The sequence below is a fragment of the Panthera onca genome, chromosome E1 (assembly GCF_046562875.1).
Source record: "Panthera onca isolate mPanOnc1 chromosome E1, mPanOnc1 haplotype 2, whole genome shotgun sequence".
In the NCBI taxonomy this organism is placed as follows: Eukaryota; Metazoa; Chordata; class Mammalia; order Carnivora; family Felidae; genus Panthera; species Panthera onca.
The window spans coordinates 56,555,804-56,582,425 of NC_138352.1; the positions used below are offsets into that span (position 1 = coordinate 56,555,804).

A 26,622-nucleotide genomic window follows, 5' to 3' on the forward strand; every position below is an offset into this window, starting at 1 on the left:
TTGAAATAAAATGGCAACATTGGAAGGGACTTTAGTGTAGCTCCATCCAAACCACTGACTTGCAGATGAAGAAAACTGAGGCCGGGGTGTGGCAGAGGATAGATCGTGGGTTAGTGGCAAAGCCAGGGTGGGATTCTTTCCACCACATAGCAGTGTCATCCTTGAGTTGAATCTTGACAGAGTCCCATCATCATGGTGATAATGGGACTTCCCAGTTTACACAGCGCTTTGGTGGTGTTTATTTAACGCGAGCAACAGCTCTTGATGTAGCCACACAAGGGTTATTGTCCCCATTTTACAGATAAAGAATCAGGGGCTCATGGAGGTCAGTGATTGAGAGCTGATTTGCATGTGCAATGTATTGCACGTGCACATGAATTTGTGGGTGTCACTGCCTTGGTCTGTGCTTGGATACTCACTGCCTTACTGCCTGTAACAGCTCCCCTGACTTCCAGACGTAGTTCGAGGGTTATCTTTTTCCACAATTGTTTTCTGAATTTTCCTGCACGGGTTGGGTGCCCCACCCATGAAGAAACCACCTCTTCTGGTCTTAAGATCTTCCAGAGGGGCAGAGAGTTTAGGATCCCCGCCCCACTGTGGAAGCCGGGAGCCCCTGCTTGGGCCCAGCCACCTCCCTGACTCCACCCCGTTCTTCACTCATCACGTAACTCTGCACTCCTCTGGGACTGCAGGCTTCTCGAAAGCTGGGATTATGTCTTCCATCTTTCAAGCACCGGAGTCTGGCTTCTAGGCATTTCATAGATGTGTGTTAGCTCAGTGATGAACTTTTTAGAGTTAGGATTTTAATTCTGGTCTTCTGATGTCATCACCTCCTGCCCCTTTTGGGAGTGTGAGTTGTAAAACCAGATAGTAGGAAGAAGCCTCTCCCAGGGGTGAGAGTCGTAAAGGCAACCTCATTCCTAAATACTAATAAAATTACCTAAAGTACACTAGCTCTGCTTGTCCACTCTGGCAACAAAACCTTGCAAAATTCCTCTGGAATTTCCAAGACTAAAGGAAAGTGGCACCTGGGTGGCTCAGGGGTTAAGCATCTGACTTCGGTTCAGGTCATGATCTCACGGTTCATGGATCTGAGCCCTGAGTCGGCCTCTGTGCTGACAGCTTAGAACCTGGAGCCTGCTTCTGATTCTGTATCTCCTTCTCTCTCTCTCTGCCCCTCCCCTGCTCACACTCTGTCTCTGTCTCTCCCTGTCTCTCACAATAAATAAACAGTAAAAAAAAAAAAAAGACTAAAAGAAAGCTTTGGGGGTGCTTAGAGAGAGTGCTCTTTTAAAGTGTTCTATGGTCACTAACCTCTGAACACAAGAAAGAGACAAAAGGGAGATGAGATAAAAATAGAGCAAATGAGGAACTTGTTTGAATGTGTGGTGGTGAGCAGTGTTCTGATGGACCTGGGTGATGCCTGATCATCTGTTTTGACTCAAGGTTCAGGTCAGCTCTGGATTGTGTTCACATGGACCTAGCCTCACAGAGGAGAACATCCATCTGTAGGTTGTGCAAGAGCCAGGCTGCACACCGCCTCCTGAAACTCCCTCTCAGTGGTTGGTGATGGGAATGATCCTTTTTCCGTACTTTGTAGGCATGTCTGAAGTGGCAGTGACCTCTTAGCCCCGTGGATTTCGCCCATGCGTCATTTTACACCAGTGTGTGGGAGTTGGGATTTATGGGAGTTAACCTCGAGCAAAATACTTCTGGTGTTGTAGCAGGACCAGGGTAGGGAAAAATTGGTGGTGCCATTTGAGAAGACTGGAGAGAAGTCATCTCTTCTAGAACCATCGTGTGAAGATTTTCCTTATAACTTCCAATCTGTGGTGCTCCATTGGATTTTAAAAGAAATGGTGGATTTTTAAAAATTATTGGTTGGTTGCCTGTTTGGTAAAAATGATACATGCTTAGTATAAGAAATTTTGAAGTAATACAAGAAAGTATAAGAAAAAATATTTTTAGAAACTGCCTAATTCTACCACACAGTCAGCCATTGGTAAATTGGTGAATATTATTTCAGATACTCTTTATCTGTGTATATTGGTAGACCTATGGATGGCAAGAATAACTTTAGGAAAATGAGCCCATACAATTTATTCTATTTTAGAAGAGTTTACTTTAAAAAATTTAGTTAACAAATAAGAAGCTGAAATGGATTCACTTTAGTTACATGTTTTCTATCGGATTTTTAGACTTTCATCATATTCTTTTAATTTTACAATTTTTAAGGAGAGTAAAATGACCTGTAAATTTGTGGAATCACAGAGCTGGAAAGAAGGGCAAGAATAGATCTTTTTTTTTTTTTTTTTTTTTTTTTTTTTTTTTTTTTTTTTTGCAGCTTTCTGATTTTAGGTATGTCAACTGCAAATTGCTGCACTTATTTTTAAGCTATTTTTTTTAAAGAACTCAAGGGATAAAGGCTAATTGCCTTCTTTTTAAAAAAAAATATTTTTTTTGAGAGAGAGAGCAAGAGTGGAGAATGCATATACTGCACATTAAGCGACTGCCTAGTTACCCCAGCACATAATTGTAAGGACGCTTAAAGGCCCAGGCTCTGGCTAACTCACCTTTAAGTCGTGAATACTGTTTCCAGTTTCCAGAAGGCTGTGGCAGGCCCTCCATAAGAGTTTGTTAACCTTGGTCTTGGGAAGAAGATAGAGCAATAGTGGATTGGGTGGAATAGACTGCGTGAGATACAAATGAGAAGAAAAAGGAAGGTGATGGTGGCCAGGTGTGGTTAGAAAACATGAGGTCTCCCATGGAATCGATCCTTAAGGGACTCTCATGGTTGAGAGGGAACAAGAGGTCCCAGGTCATGGCGTCAGAAAGAATGGCCGCCAAGGAAAGACAAATCCTGTAGAGTTTTCCCAGTAAAATCAGATTTTACTGATTGCCTCCCCATGGTATTTTTTAACATGTTTCCCTGACCCCTATATTCCTTGTAAGATAGTAGTTGGATCTGAAGGCTTCATGAGATTCCTGTCTGACATTTTTGGCAAGAATACTTCCTAGGGAGTGTTGTGTTCTCCTCTTGTTCATGCTGTAACAAAATATCTTCTATTGGCCTTGCTTGACCATTGATGCTTAAGCTCGTGCAGCTTCTGTATTCCAGGTGAGTATTTCCCCAAGAGAAAAAATGAGACCGTGCCTCCTTTCAAACTGAGAGTTTTTCACGTGGAACTCAGTGGACAGGCTTCAGGAAGTTAGTAAAATCTCTGAAACGGTGCAGAATTGTCTTTGCATATTCATATGTTCACTATTCTGAGAGGAAGTTAAGCTTTCATTAGCTTGTCAAAGGAGCATATGAATAGAAAAAGTCAGAATCCAGTGGTGTAAAGCTCTAAAGGCTCATTCTTTCCTTGGCCTTTAGTTACCAGTAAGATGTGTAGGATTTTCATGTGTAATAGCAATGCAACAGTGGACTTCGAAATGAACCACGTGTATCGCCTCTGTCATACCCATCACTTTATAGACAGGAAACTAAAGAAGGTAGGTACTTTGGGCAAGGGCCCATGGCCAGTTAATGTCAGGGCTAGGGCTAACAGAAGGATTCCATGATATTGTTGCAGAGCTCCTGATTCTCTCTACTTTATTATTATTTTTTATTTTTTAATGTTTATTTTTGAGAGAGAGAGCGAGCACATGAGAGCAGGGGAGGGACAGAGAGAGACATGGACAGAGGGTCCAAAGCGGGCTCTGTGCCTGATGCAGGGCTCAAACCTATGAACCATGAGATCATGACCTGAAGTAGGATGCTCAACCAACTGAGCCACCCAGGTGTCCTACTTTATTATTATTTTTTAAAACCATAAAGATGATGCTTCAGATTCACTGAATATTTTGCAGTTGTGGGATGTTGATAGATGCACGTGTTCATTTACAAATAGCGAGGTATGGTTAAAATGTTTCTGTTCCTTTTTTCTTCTACCCTTAAAACTATGCATTTTGCCTCTGATTCCACTGCTGGTTAAAGTCCATAGCCACAAATAATTAGGGTTAAATTCCTCTAATTTAATTCACTTAATTATTTATTTTACGGAGAGTTTACTTTAGAAGTGCTCTGGACTAGACTGATAAGACACAGTTCCTGCCTTCAAACATCTTTCATGGATCGGGGGTTTGGGGTTTGGTTTTGTTTTGTTTTTTGCAAAGCCAGTACTCTGCCAGTGACACAGCCTGTTATGTGAGGATCTGTTTTGGGGTGCTTAGGAGCAGTTACTGATCTTTATTTACCCATTTATACGTTGAACTCAAAGTTGCCAGATCTCAGGGAGCCGTGGTAGGTTAGCATTATCACCACCAGAGAAAGCCACATGTACCTGGTTGTCAGGATCTTTTCACCTGATAGCAATGAAGTCATCCTCATTTGAGTGACACATTTGTCACTGAGTACCTCATTGTGGAGCTTGGGGAGAATGGGTCGGCCTATCCCATGATACTGGGAGGTGAGTCTCATATATCATCACCGTCACCTTCAAAAAAGGAGGCCCATCCCCTCCCTGGTCCCAGTTTCCTTTAACAGCTGCCACCAAATCTTTCTGAGAAGGGAAGAGATGTTCCAGCCAGATAGCTTCTTTGAGAGGAGTGCCAGGGCAATCCGGTTTAAGCCTGGCTTTAGAAAGATCCCCAAGTCCTTTTACACTACCTCTGGCACGCCACCAGCTCTGTTGAGGTGATTTTTGTTCATTTGAGGCTCCAGAAGACAAACAGATCCCGTAGTGGGTGGGGAGCACTAGTGCAAGACTGAAATGGTTTCATCTCTTCTTTTTTCTCCTTTTTATCATCTTAATCTGCCCAACTTGATAGGTCAACAAATCCCTTATACAAAGGTTGTTGTCACTGATAATCCTTGAATTAACCTGAACATTAGCTTCAGTGCTCTTGGGACATTCCTTTCTTCTGCCATTTAAGGAGACATTTCGAGCAAGTGCAGTGTTGGTTTGCTGAGACATCATCTCACGCAGTTTGCTGAAGTCTGTCCTGGTAGCTTTTACCTTGAGTCCAGGGTGGTTCGTGTTGTGGCCGGGTCAGTGTATGGAGGGCTGTGGGAAGGTCCTTGCCCTCCAGAATTCTTTTCCACTTGATAGTTGTTGGTGCCTGAAATCCAACCACTTATTTGTTTGGCTCGCCAAAATGTTGCTTCCTATTAAAAAAATACTGGGGGGCACCTGGGTGGCTCAGTCGGTTAAGTGGCCGACTTTGGCTCAGGTCACTATCTCTCGGTTCATGAGTTCAAGCCCTGAGTCGGGCTCTGTGCTGACAGCTCAGAGCCGGGAACCTGCTTCAGATTCTGTGTCTCCCTCTCTCTCTGCACCCCCCCTTAAAAATAAACATTAAAAAAATTCCTAATGTATTCATTTTTTTATTCATTTATCCATTCATTCATCCATTCCTTCAACAAATATTTATTGAATACCTACTCTAAGTGATGGGACAGAGAGAGCAACAGAGGATGATGGGATAAAGCTGGGGATACACACAGGAAGTCCCAGACTTCCTGAGTATTTTGATCTTAAACATCAGAGTTTTCTTTTTTTTTTAATTTTATTGAGAGAATTAAAAAAATTTTAATGTTTATTTATTTTTGAGACAGAGAGAGATAGAGCATGAGTGGGGAGGGGCAGAGAGAGAGGGAGACACAGAATCTGAAGCAGGCTCCAGGCTCTGAGCCATCAGCACAGAGCCCGACACAGGGCTCGAACTCATGGACCACAAGATCATGACCTGAGCTGAAGTCGGATGCTCAACCGACTGAGCCACCCAGGTGCCCCAAATGTCAGAATTTTCTACAGAAAGATTTTAAACAGGGGAGTGCCGTGCCATGATTACATTTGTGCTTTGAAAAGATAACCCTGGCTGCCTTGCAGAAAATGCACGAGAGCACAAGTAAGCGTGTGGGGGGCAGCTGGGAGGCTCCTGCACCTACCCAGAAGAGTGACGATGGTGGTTCACTTATTATTTTTTGTAGGAGAATGATTTGGTGAAATATGCAAGGATATTTGAAGAGTAGTATAGCGTTAATTAGATTTTCTGCCATGACAAAGACGTCGGGGCGCCTGGGTGGTTCAGTTGGTTAAGCATCTGATTTTGGCTCAGGTCAGGATCTCACAGTTAGTGAGTTTGAGCCTCACATCGGGCTCTCTGCTGTCAGCATGGAGCCTGCTTCAGATCTTGTCTCCCTCTCTCTGCCCCTTCTGCACTTGCACTCTCTCTCAAAACAAACAAACAAACAAACAAAAACATTAAAACAAAGAAAAAGAAGATGTAATAAAATTCAATTTATTATTTATTGTCATGGCATCCATAGTATATATGTGCTACATTGATCTTTTCTACAGGCTTATATCATAAACACAGTGTTGAGTATGCTGTCTTAGTACATGTTTGATACACATTCTAATCAGTCTGCTTTTAGACAGGAATTAGACTAATTGTATAGTTGGCTAAAAGGATTCTTTTTTCAAGGCTCTTAACCTGTTTTATGGACAAGTAACTACTTGGGTGGACTCTCCCTTACAGATGAAATAATTTACACAGTAAAAGGAGATAGACTTGCCCGAGGTTGTCCAGTGTTGGTGGCACCAGGCCCCTGGAACCCATCCCCTTCTTAACCACTGGCTTCAAATTTCATGCTTGTATTTACTGTGACTTCCTCTGTGTTTACAGTATCTTTGCAGATTTATTTCTAGGTTGCTCCTTTTTATGTTTGTGGGTGACGTTCTCCTTACCTATTTTCCTGCTTGTCTTTGGTTTGGGAAAACTGGATTTATTCTTCCCCCACTCTCTCCTTTCTTTTGGTTAGGAATGATTGCTTTTTCTATGCTTCTTGTTTCAGAGAATTCCCTGCCCCCTTTAAAAATTATCCTGATGATGCTGTATCTTTCTTTCCCTTTTTCTTTTTTTTCTTTCTTTCTTTCTTTTTCTTTCTTTCTTTCTTTCTCTCTTTCTTTCTTTCCTTCTTTCTTTCTTTATCTTTTTAAAGTTTTTAATGTTTGCTTATTTTTTGAGAGAGAGATAGAATGTGAGCCAGGGAGGAGCAGAGAGAGGGGGAGACACAGAACCTGAAGCAGGCTTCAGGCTCTGAGCTGTCAGCACAGAGCCTGACACGAGACTTGAACCGATGAACCGTGAGATCATGACCTGAAGCGAAGTTGGTTGCTTAACCAACTGAGCCACCCAGGTGCCCCAATGCTGTATCTTTCTTATGTCTTTGTTACAGTTTGGATTATTGGAAGGGGCTTTGGCTTGGGGGTTAAACACACTGGGCAATCTTAACCTCTTGGTCTCAATTTTCTTATCATTAAAATGGGACTAACAATCCTCCTGTAATTAATAGGGCTATTGCTGGGAGTGAATGAATTAATGTACATACATGAGCTGTATAATTTCTATGTAACATACATACATGAACTATGTAATTTATATGCAATGCACATACAGAAACGATGTAATCTGCATGCTATGTACACACACATACTATGCTATCTGTGTGCAGCCTCCATAGATGAGCTATGTAATTGTCATGTAATATATGTATATGACCTGTGTAATCTGTAAACTTCAGTGCATAGTTGAGGGTAGAGAGAAGTGATGATTGTAAACACTACTTGTCTGCCCTTCAGCCACGATCCCACAGGTCTTGAGACAGAGGAGACCAATGAAGTTGTCAGGAGGTCACAAGGGCTACATAAAAAAGCCTAGCCTAATAGGCATACCTTTGTCCCCTGATGAACTCAGAAATAAACGTTAATTGCAAGAGTTGACGTTTTATAGGCACAGTCCATGTAAAGGTCAGTCTACATTTATGCTGATGAATGTTCTAGTTACTAGCTTTAAGTTCAGATTTTGATTCTGCCATCTGCTGCCCAACCCCTCAGGCCTCAATTTCCTCAAATGTGAACTGAGACTAATACTCACCTTGATGGATAAGGGGTTATTGTGGGAATTAAATTAGATAATTCATGCATTGCACATAAAATGTGCTCAGTGGGGCTATTACTAAAGTGTGTGTGTGTGTGTGTGTGTGTGTGTGTGTGTGTGTGTGCGTGTGTGTGTGTGTGTGTGTGTATGTGTGTGTGTATGTATTAGAATAGTCTATTTTGGTCAAGTAAAATAAGCTGATATCATTCTATGCTCTGGCTTTGGCTATAGTTTGCTGGGAAGTTATATATATATTTTTAATAGATTGCTTTAAACTTGTAAATTTATTTTAGTATCCTTGGTGTCTTAAATTCTTCCTTCTCAGGGCACCTGGGTGGCTCAGTTGGTTAGATGTCTGACTTCGGCTCAGGTCATGATCTCATGGTTAGTGGGTTCAAGCCCTGCATCAGGCTCTGTGCTGACAGCTCAGAGCCTGGAGCCTGCTTCAGATTCTGTGTCTGCCTCTCTCTGTGCTCCTGCCCTGCTTGCACTCTGTCTCTCTCTCTATCTCAAAAATGAGTAAACATTAAAAAAATATTAAAAAAATAAGTTCTCACTTTTCAATATATTATATCCCAATTTCTTTGTTTGGTATATTTTATTCTTACTCCTACTATGTTATCTGTTTACAGATATTTATATTTTAGGATATACGCTATTTCCACTCTGAGGAAGTTACCAGAGGATTCTGTATATTATATTGTGTTATAATAACTGGGGTTTAAAGTAGCATGAAGCACAGTGAACCCATCTTCTAGTTCTTCCCTAAGAAGGCTTGAATTTGTCCTATTTCCTTTGAGCAAGTGAAAAACATCCCCAAACACCTTTTGCTAGATCTCACTCCCATTCTTTCCTTCCATCTCTGCCTTCCTCATTCCCCACCTGGACCATGACCCTTTCTCTTTCCCCCTTTGTTCACTCCACTGTCTCCCAGAGTGAGAGGAGAGGTCGGGGAGAGTGGCCAGATTGGCCAGGAGGGACAGTATCATTCCAGCTAGTTGTCCTTTTTCTTTCATACTGAAATCATAACAGTCAATTAGGAAATAAATTCTTGCAAAATATATGTTGGATAAAAAAAGAAGAGGCAGTGTTGCATGATGGTTAAAAGTGCAGGGTCTGAAGTCACACAGTTCTGGGTTTGAATCCTGGCTCTGACGCTAACTATCCATGCGACTCTGGTAAGTTATGAATGTCTCTTGCCTGAGGTTCCTCAAAAATGAGTGGGTGTGCAGGAAATGCACACAGAGAACATGAACACTTTGTCTGGCACATTGAGAAGTACTCAGCAAATGTTAATTGTTGTTATTGTTGCTATAAAAAGGTGACCCCCGGAAGGCTATGGAGCATGTTTACATCTTCAAACCATTAGTTAAGCTAGAAGCCTGAATATATACTATCTTAACATCACTTGTGTTGCCTGAGGCTTGAAGCACAACACGGAAACTTGATTCGTTCATGGATTTAAACACTCAGGACGTTGTTACCGTATGCATCAAGTTCTACTCTGGGTGTTGGTGTTTTATGGAGGTAATATATGAGACCTCTCTCTCTCTGCTTTCCCTTTGGTTTAGATGTAGGAGAGTGTGGCAGGCAGAATAACACCCTCCCCCCACCCCCAGTATGTTCGTCTCCTAATACCTAGAACCCTATGACTCTGTTATGCTACATGGCAAAGGGGAGTTAACGTTGTAGACAGAGTTAAGGTTGCTAATAAGCTGGCCTTAAAGTGGGGAGATTATCTTGAAATATTCAGGTGGGGCTGTGTCTTTACAGGTGGAAGAGGGAGGTAGAAGAGAGTCAGCATTGGGGAAGGAATGTGGTAAAGGCAGAGCCTGAGCGATGAAGTTGCTGGCTTCGAAGGCAGGAGGGAGACACACGCCAAGGAATGTGGGAGGCTGGAAGAGACAAAGAAACAGGTTGTCCTCTAGGACCTTCAGTGAAGAACAGGGTTCTGCCAACAGCTTGTTTTAGCTCAGTGGGGCCGTGTCAGACTTCTGAAATAAGGTAATAAATTTGTGTTGTTTTGAGCCAATTTGTGCTCATTTGTTACAGTGGGAATAGCAGATTAATATAGCAAGTGTGTGTGTGTGTGTGTGTGTGTGTGTGTGTGAGCGAGAGAGAGAGAGAGAGAGAGAGAGAAAGAGAGAGAGAGAAAGAGAAAGAGAGAGAGAAATACAAATAGGAACTCTAGTGACGGATTTTTGCCAAAGATTAAATTGAAGGTGAGTAGAACATTTAACATGTCATTTATAAAACATATATTTTCCCATGTATCATATGGATTTGTACTTATTGGCACAATAGCCAAGATGGTTGTGGTGACTCTATTTCACGAACTCTGCATTATCCAACTTACAGGCGGATTTTTACTTTGCAAGTTGATTTCTATTATACATCTCACAAAATTAAAAGAATTGAAACCACATCTCTGCTGAAACACTTCACAAATGATTTTTATTGAAAAGCATAAAACTACAAAAAATCAGGGCTTCTCTTGAAGAGCCAGGGCATACATGGGTACCAGAATTGGGATGGATGTGAATATCTGTTCTTCATTTGCAACCCAAGGCTGTCTCCCCTCCGATCCCCTCCTCCGGCCATAGCCCCTGAACTCCTGTGTGGACCTTCTCTCGGATAGAGTACCTGAACCACAGGTTTGTGTATCACTAATCGCTGTTTACTGTGTTGGCTTCGTGTCATTAATACGAGGGGGTGGTGCTGTAGCTGGGGCGCTGGACACGATGCCTGTGACCCACTCCCACTGAACATTCTGTTCTGTTTGGGGGCGCTGCGAATGACCTCTTCTTGGCTCATCTCCCTCTGCGGCCACACAAGCATGCATATTTACCTCTTTCTTCCCTTCTTATTTTGTCTGTGTCTCCCGGTGCCTCCCCCGAATTTGCCAAACATAGCATCTTCTCCTTTTACTAAACCTAGATCTAAACCTCATCTAAACCTAGTACATTTGATTTCACTTCTGATTACTACCCCCCCCCCCAACAATTTGTAGCCTGTGTTAAAAGGGACTCAGGGGGGGACTTTTGATATCCTATCCTGTCACCCTATATCCTGTTAATCTTAGGGTCACAAACAGAAAGTCCCCTGTGGCTTCTGCAACCCATGATTGATGTTGAAGCTACGGCTCATCTGTGGGAAATATGAATAGCTGGCAGCCATCATTTCAACCTTGAGCTCACCCTGACTAGGAACAGGGTTAGAAATGAGATCTACAGTTTCCTGATGCTTCTCTAAATCAAGACCTCTTGGTTTTATGTCCGGTAGAGCTGAGCCATTCCATGCCAGACCTCAAACAGGAAACTTCCCATGAACTCAACCACCTAACCACTGTGTGTAGAATGAGATGAGACGGGAATGCCATCCGGTCAGGCTGCCTGGTCTCTGAGGCAGAGCTTCATGGGGTGACACTCCCTTTGTCTTAGACTCTTCTTAGGCTGGTAAGTTCAGAAGCATCATTTTGTTAGTGCACCAGAACCAAAGAGATTCTCAGGAGCCGACTCACAGTAACCTAATTCCTAGGTGCCAGATGAATGAGCCAGAATGCAAACTTTTTAATTTAACATCAAGAGATGGTCTGTTCTGCAAGCATGAAATTCCCATCTGCAAACTGGAGCACCTTCTGTGTTGTGTCTGGGTATTAGAGAAACCAGGCTGTGATATGGAATTTGGTTGGTAAAAAATGGGGCCAGAAGAGAAATGTGGGATCTTAAGGCCTGAGGAACGTGCCCCGACTGTCCATTGCACTAATGTGGTCGAGTGTAGCCTTACTCCTTCCTGGATTGGGCTGGATGCAAACTCTGTCAAGTTGCTTTTAGGACTCGCCTTCTTCAGAACTCCATGACAAATATTTCTTTAACTATTTGTGTCTTTGATTGGGCTACGGATATATTGTCAAATTTGAATGATTTAAAACCAGGGTATTTGGAGTGTGGAAGACATGAATTTGTTCCGATTTTAACTTGACCGTTATGCTGAGCATAACATCAGCATAGTGCTGAGCAAGTTGGTTAACTTCTGTAAGCCCCGATTTTGTGAAGTGTGGATAATAATAGCATCGTGAGGTTGTTGTGAGGACTGAGTGAGGTAACTCAGGTGAAGCACTTAGCACAACGTCGGGCATAATATTCAACCGATGTTTAGTTGGCTGAAAGAAGCCTTACTCTTTCTCCTTGTTGACTGTAGGACATGTTATGAATTCTGCACGTATCTCAGCACTTTATGTGTTGGTTGTTCTCGGTTAACTGTGACAGGTTTTGTTGGAGCCCCCCTGCTGCTTTCTCTGTTGAGTCCATTACTGAACCCAGGGAACATCGGGACCAACAGAGATAAGGGCAACAGGATCTGTTCTCAGAGAAGGACCCCAGTCCTGTGTGGTCTCCCCTGTCATTTCTGATCTCCACAAAAGTGATTCTGCTTATAAGGCTGTTCTCCCTCTGCCTCCTGGGCCACCTTCTTCCTGTTGGCTGCCACAGAGTGAGAAGGTTGATATAGTATGGGGAGATCCTTTCCAACTGAGTACCAGAACATTCCAGAAAATAGAAGAGTTGGACCCGCACGTGGTAATCATTTCACTATGTAGATGTATATCAAAATGTTTTCAGTAGATACAATTTTTACTTAAAATTTTTTTAAATGTTTATTTATTTTTGAGAGAGAGAGAGCATGAGTGAGGGAGGGAGAGAGAGGGAGACAGAGAATCCAAAGCAGGTTCTAGGCTCTGAGCTGTCAGCACAGAGCCCGACTTGGGGCTTGAACCCACTGACTGTGAGATCATTACCTGAGCCAAAGTCGGATGCTTAACCGACTGAGCCATGCAGGCACCCCTCCAATTTTTACTTAAAAAATAGATAGACTCAGGTCATGATCTTGCATTTCGTGGGTTCGAGCTCCGCGTTGGGCTCTGTGCTGACAGCTCAGAGCCTGAAGCCTGCTTCAGGTTCTGTGTCTCCCTCTCTCTCTCTCTCTTTCAAAATTAAATAAACGTTAAAAAAAATTTTTTTAAGTAAATAGTAAAATAAAAAAAGAAAGATTCCATCCTTAATCTGGTGCTTTCTTTAAGTTGTCAGGATGGCTTTGCTTGACAATGTCACTGTCAGCTCCAGTGAAATATTTCATTAGCCCGAGTGTGGTGGTTTTGCCAGTTGAATGTAGGTGTCTTAAAGCAGGATGGTGAAATCATACTCCCCACGTTATTGGGTGCCAGGCATGCTTAAGAGCTTTGCATGCATTCATTAATGCGGTCATCTCAACCCTAGGAGGTAGACGCTATTAATAGCCCCAGTTTAAAGATGAGGAAGTGGAGATACATAGGTTAAGTAACTTGCCCAAGGTCTCACAGTAGGTGGCAGGGCTGAGAATCAGACCCAACTGGTCTGGGGTCAGGCATCTGTTCTAAATCAACATGTGATTCTGCTTCTGGACCTGAAATGGCAGTGTTCTCTTTCAGCTTTTTCTAATGGCTTAGTAGGGACCACTTGTTCTGAATTTTTACCCCGGTCTCCTTTTCTCCCTCAAGTTACAGAGTTCTCTTAAATGGGCTATAATTTTTATGTGCCTTCTACTGTGAGACTTCTCTCTGCACCCACAAAACTATGCCAGGGATCAGGGAAGGTGGTCTTTTGGATGGTGGCAGCAATGGAGGAGGGCACAGTTATTTTCTTCTGATGGGTCAGCGGTACATGAGCTGACAAACATGTGCAGAGAGACCTTTCTATCCTTACATACAAGTTGGAGATAGGCAGCTCTTTATAACCAACAATGTGGATTTGGAGAAATTCAGCCCGAAGTGTGGTCTCTGTAGGTCTTCTGGTTTAGTAGAGTTATGTTGCTCGTCTCAGGGCCACAGATATCAAGTAGGTAGGTCCAGTTCTCTCCAGAATAAATCTTAAGTACCTGCTGGACCCACTGGGCCACCACAATGAGCTATAAAGCAGAGGGTTTTGCCCCTGGCTTAGAAACAAAGGCCTTTTTGATTTTTTTTCTCTTTATAGAAGGACACAAAGAAGGGAGCCACAAACCTGCCTTCTTTCTAAGAAATAGTAAGATAAGGGGCACCTGGGTGGCTCAATTGGTTGAGTGTCCAGCTTTGGTTCCAGTCATGATCTCGCTGTCTGTGAGTTCAAGCCCCGCGCCGGGCTTTGTGCTGACAGCTCGGAGCCTGGAGCCTGCTTCAGATTCTGTGTCTCCCTGTCTCTCTGCCCCTCCCCCACTCATGCTCGCTCGCGCGCTCTCTCTCTCTCTCTGCCAAAAGTAAATAAATATTAAAAAAAAATTTAGAAATAGTAAGATAAACTTTAATCTCAGGTATTTTCTTCAGGTATACCAGTATGTCCATCTTGATTCTTATGTTGTTCCAGATAGAGAGGGAGGAGAGAGAGGGAGGGAGGGAAGAGGGGAGGGGAGACAGTGGAGGTGAGCCATGGGGAGGGGTGGGAGCAGCAGGAAAGCATGTTCAGAAACTTGCTGCTGGTGACACCTTAACTGGAATATTTAGAAACATCGGCATATTACATATTTTCTTATGTGTATATAAGGGGTGGCCTGGGGCTTAAAAGCATCATCTAAGAAAACCCTCCAAATATAATGCTCAACCTGAAATGATCATTTGACTACATAAACACTTTCAATGTTGCCAAATAGGGTTGGTTGTTCCCATTTGAACTGGGTGCGTGGGTTGTTCCCACGAAGCTTGTGAATCATTCATGAACACACCAGATCCTTCAAGCTAGCCAACCAGCCAGAGGATTCATTTCCTATAAAGGCATTTGATTACAGTGTTGAAACAGTGCATTCCAGGCTTGCTCGCACTGATTCTAACCATGGCATTATGTCATGGACGCCGGTCGCCTCAGCGTAGAAATTCTTCCTAGTACGGATGGGTGCTCTTCCCTTCTCTTCTGGGACACTTCCCATTTCTCCTGAATTTTAATCTCTTCCTCCCTCCTGTTTGGAGGTGGCATTTGCTTTTAAAATGCTTTGTATTATCAGAACGTTCGTTAAAAAAAATTTTTTTTAATGCTTTATTTTTGAGAGAGACAGAGAGACAGAGCACGAGCAGGGGAGGGGCAGAGAGAGAGAGGGAGACACAGAATCCGAAGCAGGCTCCAATCTCCCTACACCTCCCATGTTTAGAAATAAGATTATGGATCACCAAATGGGTTTTGATACTCTTTCCCTTTCCAACACAGGCTCTAGCAAACAAAAAGCCATTTTGCTCTTTGGAGTCTATCCTTTGTAAGACTGTGTCTTACCAGGACTTTATAAAACTTCTAGAAAAAGGAAACTGGCATTATAATTGCCTTACAGGACTGGGATCCACCTCAGAGTTCTGAGTTTCACATATCTCTAATTCAGCCTAGTTTCTAACATTGGGAGTGTGGTACATGGGATACTTTGCTCTGAGTAGGAGGAAGAGATCCTATTTTTAGGATAGATTGAGAAGGGCATTGCTATATCAGCTCAAGGTTAGCCTGAGTCCAGCAAGGTTCCTAAACCCTGCATCCTGTTGGAATCAAAACTCAGAGCAGATTGAGCAACTCTGACTTCTCACCAACTGACTTCCCAGTTAGTGTCGCATGTACCTATGGGGTCCACTGGGGACCATCACTGAACCAGACACAAAGGAAGAAGGTATTTTGGAAGGAAATGACAAATGCCTGGTTTTCAATTGGGGGACAAAACCTCCCTTCTGCATGGCCTTGTACAGCTTGTAGGACCCCTTCACCATTATTATTCCACTTAGTCCTTCTAGCACTGCAGGGCCCAAGTTGTTCTGGCCCTTTTACTCAAGGTCATACACATAGACTGGGGTGAGACTCTCTCCTAGGTCTTCGGAGTCCAAGCCCCATGCTCGTCCCACATGTCCCTCCTGCAGTCTGAGATGGAATTCAGTGAAGTGCTACCAGGGGTAATCTGGGCGTTCAGATGAGAGGGAAGTTATTGATGGGAAAGAGATCACTGGGAGTTCTGCATTCCACTCGCTTAGTGTAAGTTGCTACTTGTCTGGAGGAAGTGACTGCTGAGCCCAGAGTTAAACAATACTTTTGTCTTTGTCTTGGGCGCCAGCCATCAAGTGATATCTGATACAAACCCTAAGACTTCAAAAATGATTTATGCCGTAGAATTGCAGGCTTGATCACAGGAAGACTTTGTTCTGTTCTTTTTTTTTTTTTTTTTTTTTTTTTTTTTTTTTTTTTTAATCCCTGAAAGCTGAGCACTATTAAAATTACAAAATCATGACTGGATCACTAAATTGACAGGGAAAGAATTTTGACGTGCGATAATGACACAATTAAGTCTAGGGCTGTAGTTCAAAGCAAAGCTTATATAAAAATAACATTTGCTTAGTGCTCTTCAGTGTACCAAGTAGCATGCCATAAACAATTTCCTTTGATCTAGGCTACAAACCTGTCAAGTAGCCATGGTCCTCCTTTAACAAATAAGGAAATTAAATTTGAAAGAGGCTAGATGCTTTGCCCTGGGTCTTAAGTGGCAAGTTTAGGATGTCAGGTCTTTTGACTCCACATTCTGTATTTGGTTTGTCGTTATTTACTAAATCTTCTGGAAACATCGAATAATTTTTGTAGGGATGGACTGAAACCCTCTGGGACCTCCTGTGAGAAGTTTTGGTAATGGCGGGTACATAAATGGTATCTTCTCACTGTGTTGTCCTTGCAAGCAGCAATCATTCAATAATCAAAGTTATTGTGCAAAGTTGGTGGTATTAAGTCCACTTCTCTTTGATGGATGGATTGCAGGAGGAATCTAAGCTATTTTTTCATGAGCACCAGTCACAGGGAGAGGCAAGAACAGGGTTATGATGGGAGAGTTCCAGCTCCCTGTCCCTTGTTAAACAGTCGGAACCAACTCCCATTCCCTAAAGAATGGAAAGAGAAATAGCAAACATTTAATGAAAGGATCCACGTTATTCCTTCAAAATGCTCTAGATTCACTCTCCACAACCCTTCCTGAATCTTGATGAAAATATTTGGAGAAGCCTAATGGTTACAAAGTTTTGGAGAACACAGACATCTTCAAAAACACCTTGTGGAACTGAAGTATGCGAGCAGGGATAACAGCAGAGTTCAACAGGATTTGGACTCACGACTATCTATCTATTCAAGGAAACTGAACATTAAAGATCTTTCCCCCATTCAAGGTGTTCCCATATAAGGGTTCTTTCTTTGGCCAAGGAAGGATTTTAGAAGGGAAGTTCACAGCTTTTCACCTTCATGGCCGAAACAATCCTAGAACTTGTCTGACTGGCTCTAATGAGGAATGTAAGTAAACAAGACCTGAGTAAACAAAAGAGAAATCTGCCCATCACCTGTGGAGTCAAGTAATGTAGGGCACCTTCCTGGGCACTTATAAACCAATGCCTGTCTCTCAGAGAAATGGGTAATGTGCTTCCAAAGAAATGACACAGATTATCATGTTGACATTGCTTTGGATGCACATTACCCATTTCTCTGAGAGACAGGCATTGACATTGCAGAGGCTTAGGAAAGGGTCAGAATAAAAGATACTCTGTCTAGCAAGGCGGACCCACTGTGTTTGTTATTAAGAAACTAAGTACCTTAAGGGACTGGGGACTTTTTAAGCCTTTTTGGTAGGAGCAAGTATTGGCCTCTCTTTCATGAATGAGGGTCATTTTCATCACCTTGGGTTGTTAGGCTTTGGCAATTCTGGGGATGAAGCAAGGCTGCACGTGCTCGTGAGAAGAAATGACTTTGCCATCCCTAATCTCCTGCGTGATGGTGCAGATTTTAACCAGTATTTGGGGCAGTACTCTGCAGGTACAGCAGAGCTCATGTGATCCGCGGGAGGCTGAGGATGATGTATTGTAAGCCGGGGCTGTGCATTCCATGGCGCTGGCCTTACTGGAAGGCTCACATGTGGTGACACACAGGTTACAGGGAAGCCTAGAAGAAACAGAATTTTGCCTGTGATTGAGGGAAGGTAAGGATGGTTGTGGAGAACAACAGCGGTGGGTAATGTTTCAACATGGTGTCACTCAAAACAAGTATTTCCAAATGCTTATTTGTTCGTTTTGTTCTATCATTGGTGGAAGAAAAAGAATCAGACCAGATGCATGGTAAAGCAGCATCTTAGGCTTAGAAGCGTTAGATTCTGTAAGCTGCCATTGTGGACAATACCACAGCACTGTGGAAGAACACCACTCCAGGGGTTCAAGACCCGGGTGCAATCTAGCTTGTCATTTACCAGCTGGTGACCTAAGAGAAGTCAAGGAACCCTCCTGAGCTTTAGTTTTTCATCCAGAACGGGTATAATGGGAGCTGCGCTTACAGGATTGACAGGATAACAGTGATAAGGGACAGGTTGAGAGGCTTATTATCTGAAGAAAGAAAGTTAATCAGGTGTTTTTCTTATCAGATGGCCTGAAACCCATCTATGGAAGAGTCTTTCATGCTTTATTGGGCAGCTTCTAGGTGCCTTCTGGGTGTATTTAAATGAAATTTTACACAATTGGAATCGGGACCAGTTAACAGAACTCTTTTTAAGAAGCATCATCTCTTTTGGATGATTCCAGGCACTTTGGTACGTCGGAGCTCCTCAGAGGGACTAGCTTTTGTTAACATTGTGCTAGTGTCATGTGGACATGCCAGTTATAAGAACTCTGTGAGCAGCGTCCACTGATTATTTGGGGGAAGGAAGTCTCCGTAACGGTTCTAACTAAGTCTGCATCTGGGGCATTAGTGTGGACTGAGTTGCTTCAAAGAGCTTGTGCTCTAGGCCCGTCCCTTATGGGTTGGTTAGCTTATCATTGAAAAACATTACAATTTCCATTAAAAAAAAAAAAGATGCTGAAATACACACATCTACATGCTGCTCTTGGCATCAAGGACAAGAGGCTGGAGATGGGCATTTCAGCCTGAACAGAATGTTCCTCCAAAAGGAGCAGGGTCGCCCTACTCAATTTCATGAAAGTTCATCTAGTGGGGGAAAATCTGTAAGTCACCAGGAATGTTTGAATGTTTGGGGAAACCATTGTTTTCCCTTGTACTTTTTAAAACCCAACATACAAGGAATTAACCTGGTGCGCTGGCTCTTCAAAATGACTCCGCTCAGCTAAGACTGCAAATTTGGACTAGGTTACAATTGTAGGTCTCCAAACAGCACAGCTTGAGATCATGTACCTAAAGTTCCCACCACTGGCAAGAAGATCAAAGCACATGCCCCCTATTGCCTAGAGGCAGTACACACATGTGTGTCAGCATATTTTCTCATAGTTGTTTTTATTTTACTTACTCGACATCCGAACTCTCCAGAAGGCTGCGGTATGTGGCAATCTCACACTCCAGCTGGGACTTGACATCCAGCAGAATCTCATATTCTTGGTTCTGTCTTTCTAGGGCACACCTGATCTCTGCCAGCTGAGCCTCCACATTATCAATCAGACACTGGATCTGGGCCAGTAAGGCCTTGTAGCGGGCCTCTGTCTCCGCCAGGATGCATTCCTGGGAATCTCTCTACCATGGAGGAAGAAATTAAGATTTGTAATGATGATTCATTGGAGCCTGGTCTCTTGTGAACTGTATCATTTAAAAAAAAATTTTTTTGTGACAGGTACTAATGAATCTCCAAGCCCTCTTATTACTTCTTAACCAAAGAAATCCCAAATCAAAATGATCTACTCTGCTAAAGCTTGCTTCCTTTTATCCTCTTTATTTATTTTTGCTTTCCTTAAAGTACTCACTTCTCTTTCTCTTTCTTAATCACCTATCATACGACACTCTCCTACCTATGAGACAAACCAACAAACAAAAACGTCCAGCTTTAAAAACCTGTTACCATGGCACTTCATTCTGAGAATATTTTTACCTTAAAGAAGAAGTTAGCAGCATTAAGCCATGAACAATTCCTTCACTTGCAGGGCACCTGGGTGGCTCAATTGATTAAGTGCCTGCTTCTTGATTTCAGCTCAGGTCATGATCTCATGGCCCTGGGATGGAGCCCGGCATCATGTCCCACGCTGAGCGTGGAGCCTGCATGGGATTCACTTTCTCCCTCTCTCTTTGCCCCTCTCTTGCTTGTGCTCTCTCTCAAAATTAACATTAAAAAAAAAACCCACAAAACAATTCCCTCACTGGATCCCTTCCTTTATATGTAAAACATGAGAGTTGAAACTTTGGTGATTACAATTCTTTCCTGATCCATCATCCTGTAAGTCCATGGATAATGCAATTTTAGGTTAGAATAACCTGTTATTTACATGGTTTTCCCGGTTTTCAGAGATGAGAAAACAGGTTCAAGAGGTTAAGTGAATTGCCCATGGTCACATGACTAGCTGGTGACAAATCTAGCTTTGGGGCAAGGTCTTCCAAATACCCTTCACATCAGAGCATTTAAATAATTCCCTACTTCACAGAGGCAGTACAATGGAAGCAGAAGTGGTTCCAGCTCTGGAACTGAATTCTGGCTCAGGCTCATCTCTTTTGTGACTTTTAACAAGTTACTTAATGCCTCAGGATCTCAGTGTCTCCATTCCTAAAATAGGCAAGGTGGCACTCACCTTGGATTTGGCATGGGAAAATCAGTTTATCTCCCTGAGACTTATCTATAAAATTGGCTTAATAATTATGCCACCTCCCTTATAAGACTATTTTATAAATTTGATAGTTTAGAAAAATGTTTTGCATGTAATACAATGCTCTTGTAGTGTTTCCCAAAGTGTACTCCATGGATCCTTATTGCCATGAGATGCTCTTAAAAAAGGGGGTCCACAGTCAATTAAGTTTTGGAATGCTGAATGCCATGTATCTCCTTGGAGATCCATAGTGTATATTAGCTTATTAAAGGTCTGCAGGAAGTTACCCTGTTTAACCTTTGTTTACTCCAGCATTTCCCAGGCTTATCTGACCACAAGCCCTTTCTTGGCCATAGACTCTTTAACAAACAGAGGAACCTTTGTTCTGAGGGACACAATTTGGGAAACATTGCAACATGCAGGTGTCAGGGGCGATTGCCATCACTGCTGTGTTAGGCTTGGTCAGTTTCCTGGGTACCATTCGGTGCTGGGCCTGCAGTTCAATCTCTAGAGCATTCATGGTGCGTCTCAGCTCAGTGATGTCCTTCAGGCAGAACTGCTGCTGTTGAGAGCTGGTCACCACCTGCTGGTTCAGCCCCTCCATCTGAAACACAGTCAAAGACCATGCATATTATGAAGGAAACATGACTTTGATGGAAGGGTGCCTGGAAATGCAGGGTCAGCTATTCGGTTTTGACTTTTCTACCCTCCTCACCTGTGTGTTGAACCACTGTTCCACTTCTCTGCGGTTTGTCTCCATGATGGACTCATACTGACATCTCATTTCTTGTAGAACCCGGTTTAGATCGACAGAAGGGGCAGCGGTCACTTCAATGTTGAGTCTGTCCCCAAGCTGGCTCTGTAAGGAATTGATGTCCTATGGAAAGAAAAAGAATGTGAAGTCACTTGGTGACCATGTGACACCCTTGTGTTCTTGTTTGTCTAACAGCAATAATTTAGCTTAATGGTATCTGAATGTAGCTCACAATAAAGGAATAGATGATTTATAGGTACTATTGAGAGGCTATAAAATAACCTAAGACTATTTCAAATGTGACTCTGTGTTCAAGTATGTGGAACATTAGAAGGAATTAATTAGCAAGATCAGAGTCTTAAGGAATTTAGATCATTTCCCAGGATGGGTAATGGTGAAGCAGCATGGAGGTGGAGTTTATAATAAGAGACCAGAGTCTCTATGATGCCAATATGGGCTTTTGCCAATAGGGACTTACAGCAATAGAGGCAGAAATCAGTGCAGGGATGCCTACAAAAAGATGGGAAACCTGCGGGGGGTTTTCCCCCCTAAATTGGGTTGCTCCCTTGTCTGGAAGATCTGGAGGGGGGAGTGGAGGCTTCAGATTGTGTTCTAGGCAGTGGATTGGAAACCCATCGGACCAATGGTAGTGGCAGTAGATATTCTTGGGCTGAAAAACAGAATAGTATCTACTCTTTGGGGACACCTTTTGTCAAGTTCAACTCAAAGGAATGGATGCTATTTTTAGAGGCTTAGCTTGTAATGACTCTCTTGGTTTTTCTCTTACCTCTTCATGGTTGTTTTTAAGGCTGAGGAGCTCTTCCTTCAGAGACTGGACTCGTGCCTCCAGGTCAGCCTTGGCGAGGCTCAGGGCATTCAGGATCCGCTGTAGGCCGTTGGCATCTGCCTCCACTCCCTGGCGTAGGGACACCTCAGCTTTGTACCTGCAAAAATGAGACACAAAAAGAAAGGCATTAAAATGCAGATGGTGTAAATCGAGCCAAGCAGAAGTCCCTTCCACATTTTCCTTTGGGCCTCTCATTTATTATATTTCTGTTGTGGGCTTGATTCTCTTTAGAGGTGAGACCATTTGATAAACATCACGGCTTAACCACTGTTCCCTTAATCGCTTTGCCAGCGTGAGGCCACATTGCTGTTCTTTGAGATGAGGGAATTTTTCCTCCTCCTGCCCCTGGAGGCAATGCAGGAGAATTGGAGAGTGCAATGGATTAGGAATTAGAAAACTTGCGTCCAACATTTTAGCTGTGTCTTGCCCTAGGTGTATGTCTTTGGGTATAACAGAGCCCCATGCAACCACAGTTTTCTGGGAATTGATTTCCTATGGAAATCAATCAATCACCTTTAAACAAGGTGATTGCATATTAGCAGCCCTACCTGTTTTCCTGAATTACTGTGCAGGTAGTCAGATGGGTTCATAAACTACAGGTAGTGTATACATGTGAGTGGTTATTAATCTTTGTCATTTACTGGATATGAAGGTCTTTTCTGGGCTGGTGCTGACATGGTATGGGGCAGGAAGGTTAGCAGATTTGGGGATACGCTTCTTGGGAGTGTGTCGCATCAGATGCAGGGTAAATTCTGTCGTGAATGACAGTGCTGGATGGGCTTACTTGGCTCTCAAGTCATCAGCAGCCAGTTTGGTGTTGTCAATTTGTGAGACCAGTCTGGAATTCTCAGCCTTGGTACACAAGATCTAGAATTAAGAAATTGTACACACAAATGAGACAAACACCAGGATCTTCTTTAAAAACCAAGGGCTTGTGTGTGTGGCGATTAAGGGGGTGGGGGTGGGGGCCGTTAGGCTTTCCATTGCTATGCTTAGGAAGCTTTGGGTGGGGGGCTTTGGAAGGTCAAATTTTTTTTGTTATTTTCCTAAAAAATCAGCAGAAACTACTCCAATAAAAACCTTGCATATGTTTTCCTGCCAAAATATAAAATCCATCCTCAATTTGCATCCTCTGGAATGTAGCCACCATGCAGGCAAGGACTTTTTAGCTCACTGTTATTTTCCCAGAGCCCAGAGCAATGTCTGGTGTTTGTTGGGGGTGCTCAGTAAACACTTTTTGAACAAATAAAGTGGAGTAAATCTGGCATGTGTAGCTGCAGTACATCACTCTGATCAGGAAACAGGTTTGATGTTGCAAGAAACCGTGGAAACAATTTGGAGGTGATGAAATGAGCACAAGAGGGGAAAAGAGTGGTAATGGTAGTACACTGGATAAAAAGTAAACTGTTTAGGCACTTCTTAAAACAAAATACTTTTTCTCAGGTCCCTGTTTTTGTTCCTAATTTTTGTTAAAGAAATGGCAGCAATTGGGGCGCCTGGGTGGCTCAGTCGGTTAAGCATCCGACTTCGGCTCAGGTGATGATCTCGCGGTTCATGGGTTTGAGCCCCGCGTTGGGTTCTGTGCTGACAGCTCAGAGCCTGGAGCCTGCTTCGGATTCTGTGTCTCCCTCTCTCTCTCTGCCCCTCCCCTGCTTACACTCTGTCTATCTCTCTCTCAGAAATAAACATTAAAAAGTTAAAAAAGACAAAGAAAAAGAGAAAGAGAAAGAAAGAAAGAAAGAAAGAAAGAAAGAAAGAAAGAAAGAAAGAAAAAGAAAGAAAGAAAGGAAAGAAATGGCAGCAATAGGTTGTTAACACATTTGGGACCGAAGCTATCTGGTTATAACAGCAGAACCTATCTCTGGAAGATGAGTAAGTATACAACTCTGAATATTGCCTCCAGATGACAATTTCATTCAAGAGATTTTCTTATTCTACAAAATATTTTTTTTCCAACATAAAATGAACTACAAATATTAAGGTTTAGCACATGGCTATTGCTTGGAGAGTGTCATTACACAACTTGATTATACACATTCCTAAGAATCTTACCTTCTGCTGGAGCTCCTCAATGGTAGCATAGTAGGACCTGTAGTCAGGACATACGACACAAAGCTCTTTGTTACACTCCTTCTGGATTTTGCACTCCAGTTCAGTGTTCTCTTGTTCCAAGATCCGCACCTTCTCCAGGTAGTTAGCAAGGCGCTCGTTCAAAATTTGCATGGTCTCTTTCTCTTTACTGTTGATACCTTCACCACACCAGTCGCAGTCATCCAGAGGGGAACAGGCACCGAAGTTGTTAATCAAGCAGATGGGTGTGAGATAAAAGCAAGGAGTAGGGTGGCAGCTGTTGGCTTTGAGACCACCATATTGGCAGCTGGTGTTGGGAAAGATGGTCCTAAAATTTGTAATCCTAGAGCATCTTTGGTGCGGCGTGGAAGAAGAAATAGTTGTTGTACAGCTTTTGGTATCCATGGTGTGTACCCAGTTTTGGTTTATTTCAAAATCTGTGGTCCAGATCGAAAGCTCAAGCAACCTCGACTAAGTCTGAATTCCAAGCTCCTTGACTATTTCCTCTTTGAAGTGCTTATATAGCCTTTGCTGTAGGTGGGGTCATGGCTGGAAGGATGTTTTCCTTTCTACTGTTTATATCAAATCCCATAGGAACATCTCATTAGTCTGCTTTTTACTTGCCTGAGAAGAGTTACTTGTCTCATAAAAATGTGCATTTAGGCTGTTACTAAGTTATTACCCATCACAACCACTACCTGTCATTGGATACAGAGCTTCACATGAAATCTTCAAAAGGAAATGCCATCACAGTTCTACCAGCATCCATTATTAAGCAAGTGTGAGTATATGAAGTTCATTAAATCCTTGTTGACCTCTCCACCTGGCCTAAAGCTTGATCAGGAATGAGTTCATCCTTCTTTTCCTTTCTTCTCTAGAAAAGGGAAACTATTAATATCTAATAATTATTGGTGAAGTCAGAAATCAGTATTTTATTTTGTTCTGCCCAACTGATTTTCCATTTTCATTGTTCAGACGTTGTGAGTATGGGTTAAAATGTGAGTTTTAAATAAGACCCTTTTTAAAGATGATTGCTAGATTCCTGTTTCAGCTTGCCAGGTAGGGTTGGATTGCTAACAATAAATTTCCTGAAAAAGAAGCTGGTTACCTTTTGGTTTTCCAAAACCCACGTTTTATGACATTTTTTTGTGCTCAGTGTTTGCTTGTGGAATTACATTAGCTAACAATTTGTCTTGGGGTTGGTTTATATTTGCTGTTTAAACATGATCTGTTGAAAGGTGTGTGTTTTTCATTCTCAGGAATACTTTCTCAGTGTTTTCTTAAGAAAGTTATTTTTGGGGTGCCTAGGTGGCTCATTTGGTTGAGCGTCCGACTCTCTTGATTTAGGCTCAGGTGATGATCCCAGAGTCGTGGGATTGAGCCCTGCATCAGGGTTAGGATTTTCTTTCTCTCTCCCTCTCTCTCTCTCTCCCTCTCTCTCTCTCTCTCTCTCTCTGTCCTCCTCTTTCCCCTCTCTCCTGCTCGTGCTCTCTCTCTCTCTCAAATAAAAATTTAAAAAAAGAAAGAAACTTATTTGTTCCTGTTCCTTTATGGAGGCTCTAGGAGGGAACAATTATCTTGCCTTTTCTAGCTTCTAGAGGCTGCACAGGCTCCTTAGCTCCTGGTCTCTTTCTGTCTTCAAAGCCAGCAGTGGGGAGTCTTTCTCATGCGGCGTCACTCTGACACTGACTCTTCTGCTTCCCTCTTCCACCCTTAAGGCCCTTGTGATTATATTGGGCCCACTCATATCATCTAGGATAATCTTCCTATTTTAAGGTCAGCTGCTTAGTGGCCTTACTTCCCCTTTGTCATGTAGCCTAACATATTCAAGAGTTGAGGGTTAGGATATGAACATCTTTGGGGCCGCATTATTCTGCATATCACATAAGGTAAGGAAAAAACATTAATTTACAATAGTGCCACCAAATATAAAACGCACAGGAATAAATTTAGTTAGAAAGGTAGACTACATGAATAAAATATTAAAATACATTGAAGGACAGAAAACTAGAATAAATGGAAAGAAAAATCATGTTCTTGGACTGAAATACTATATCCATCACTATAAAAATGTCAATTATCTCCACATTAATTTAACTTAGATCCCACTAAACTTATTGAGATCCTCCCAATCTCAAAAATGTGATTTTTTTTAACCAGGCAAGATAATTCTGAAGTTTTATGAGAAAAGTTAATCAAATTTGAATAGCCAGGAAACTTCTATAAGAGGAAGCCCCAGAGAGACTAGTTCTTCCTATTTTAAAGACTCACTAATCAAAATACTATAGTATTGATGCATGAATAGTCAGACAGATCAATAGAATAGAATAAGAGGTCTAAAATAGACTTCCAAACAGACTGGAATTTAGTGTATGATAAATGTGACATTTAAAACTAGTGGGGGAAAGATAGACTATCATATGTAGTTTGGGGACAATTCTGTATCACTTGAGGTAGAAG

At 42.5% G+C, this 26,622-nt stretch overlaps 1 protein-coding gene and 1 long non-coding RNA gene across 7 annotated transcripts in view; one reads left to right on the forward strand and one right to left on the reverse strand.

Annotated features, from left to right (window-relative positions):
- The window catches only part of LOC132687672 (uncharacterized), a 151,884-nt gene that overhangs the window by 110,152 nt on the left and 15,110 nt on the right, over positions 1–26,622 (forward strand). The gene's annotated exons all lie outside the window — the stretch shown is intronic.
- KRT39 (keratin 39) lies at positions 17,484–25,144 on the reverse strand. The gene is made up of 7 exons (XM_060646114.3): positions 24,145–25,144; positions 22,877–22,959; positions 22,033–22,189; positions 21,207–21,368; positions 20,970–21,095; positions 19,213–19,433; positions 17,484–17,864 (listed from the first exon to the last, which is right to left on the reverse strand). Exons 1-7 carry the CDS (start codon positions 24,565–24,567, stop codon positions 17,612–17,614), a joined length of 1,425 nt encoding a protein of 474 aa, XP_060502097.3. The 5' UTR covers positions 24,568–25,144; the 3' UTR covers positions 17,484–17,611.

Excerpts from the sequence above, each read along its gene's own strand:
- KRT39 (XM_060646114.3), bottom strand. The coding sequence starts at position 24,567 with ATGGATACCAAAAGCTGTACAACAACTATTTCTTCTTCCACGCCGCAC. Across the intron at positions 21,369-22,032 it reads TTAAAAACAACCATGAAGAG|GACATCAATTCCTTACAGAG; the intron begins GTAAGAGAAAAA and ends TTCTTTCCATAG. Across the intron at positions 17,865-19,212 it reads CTGGAGAGTTCGGATGTCGA|GCTTCCCTGTAACCTGTGTG; the intron begins GTAAGTAAAATA and ends TGTTTCTTCTAG.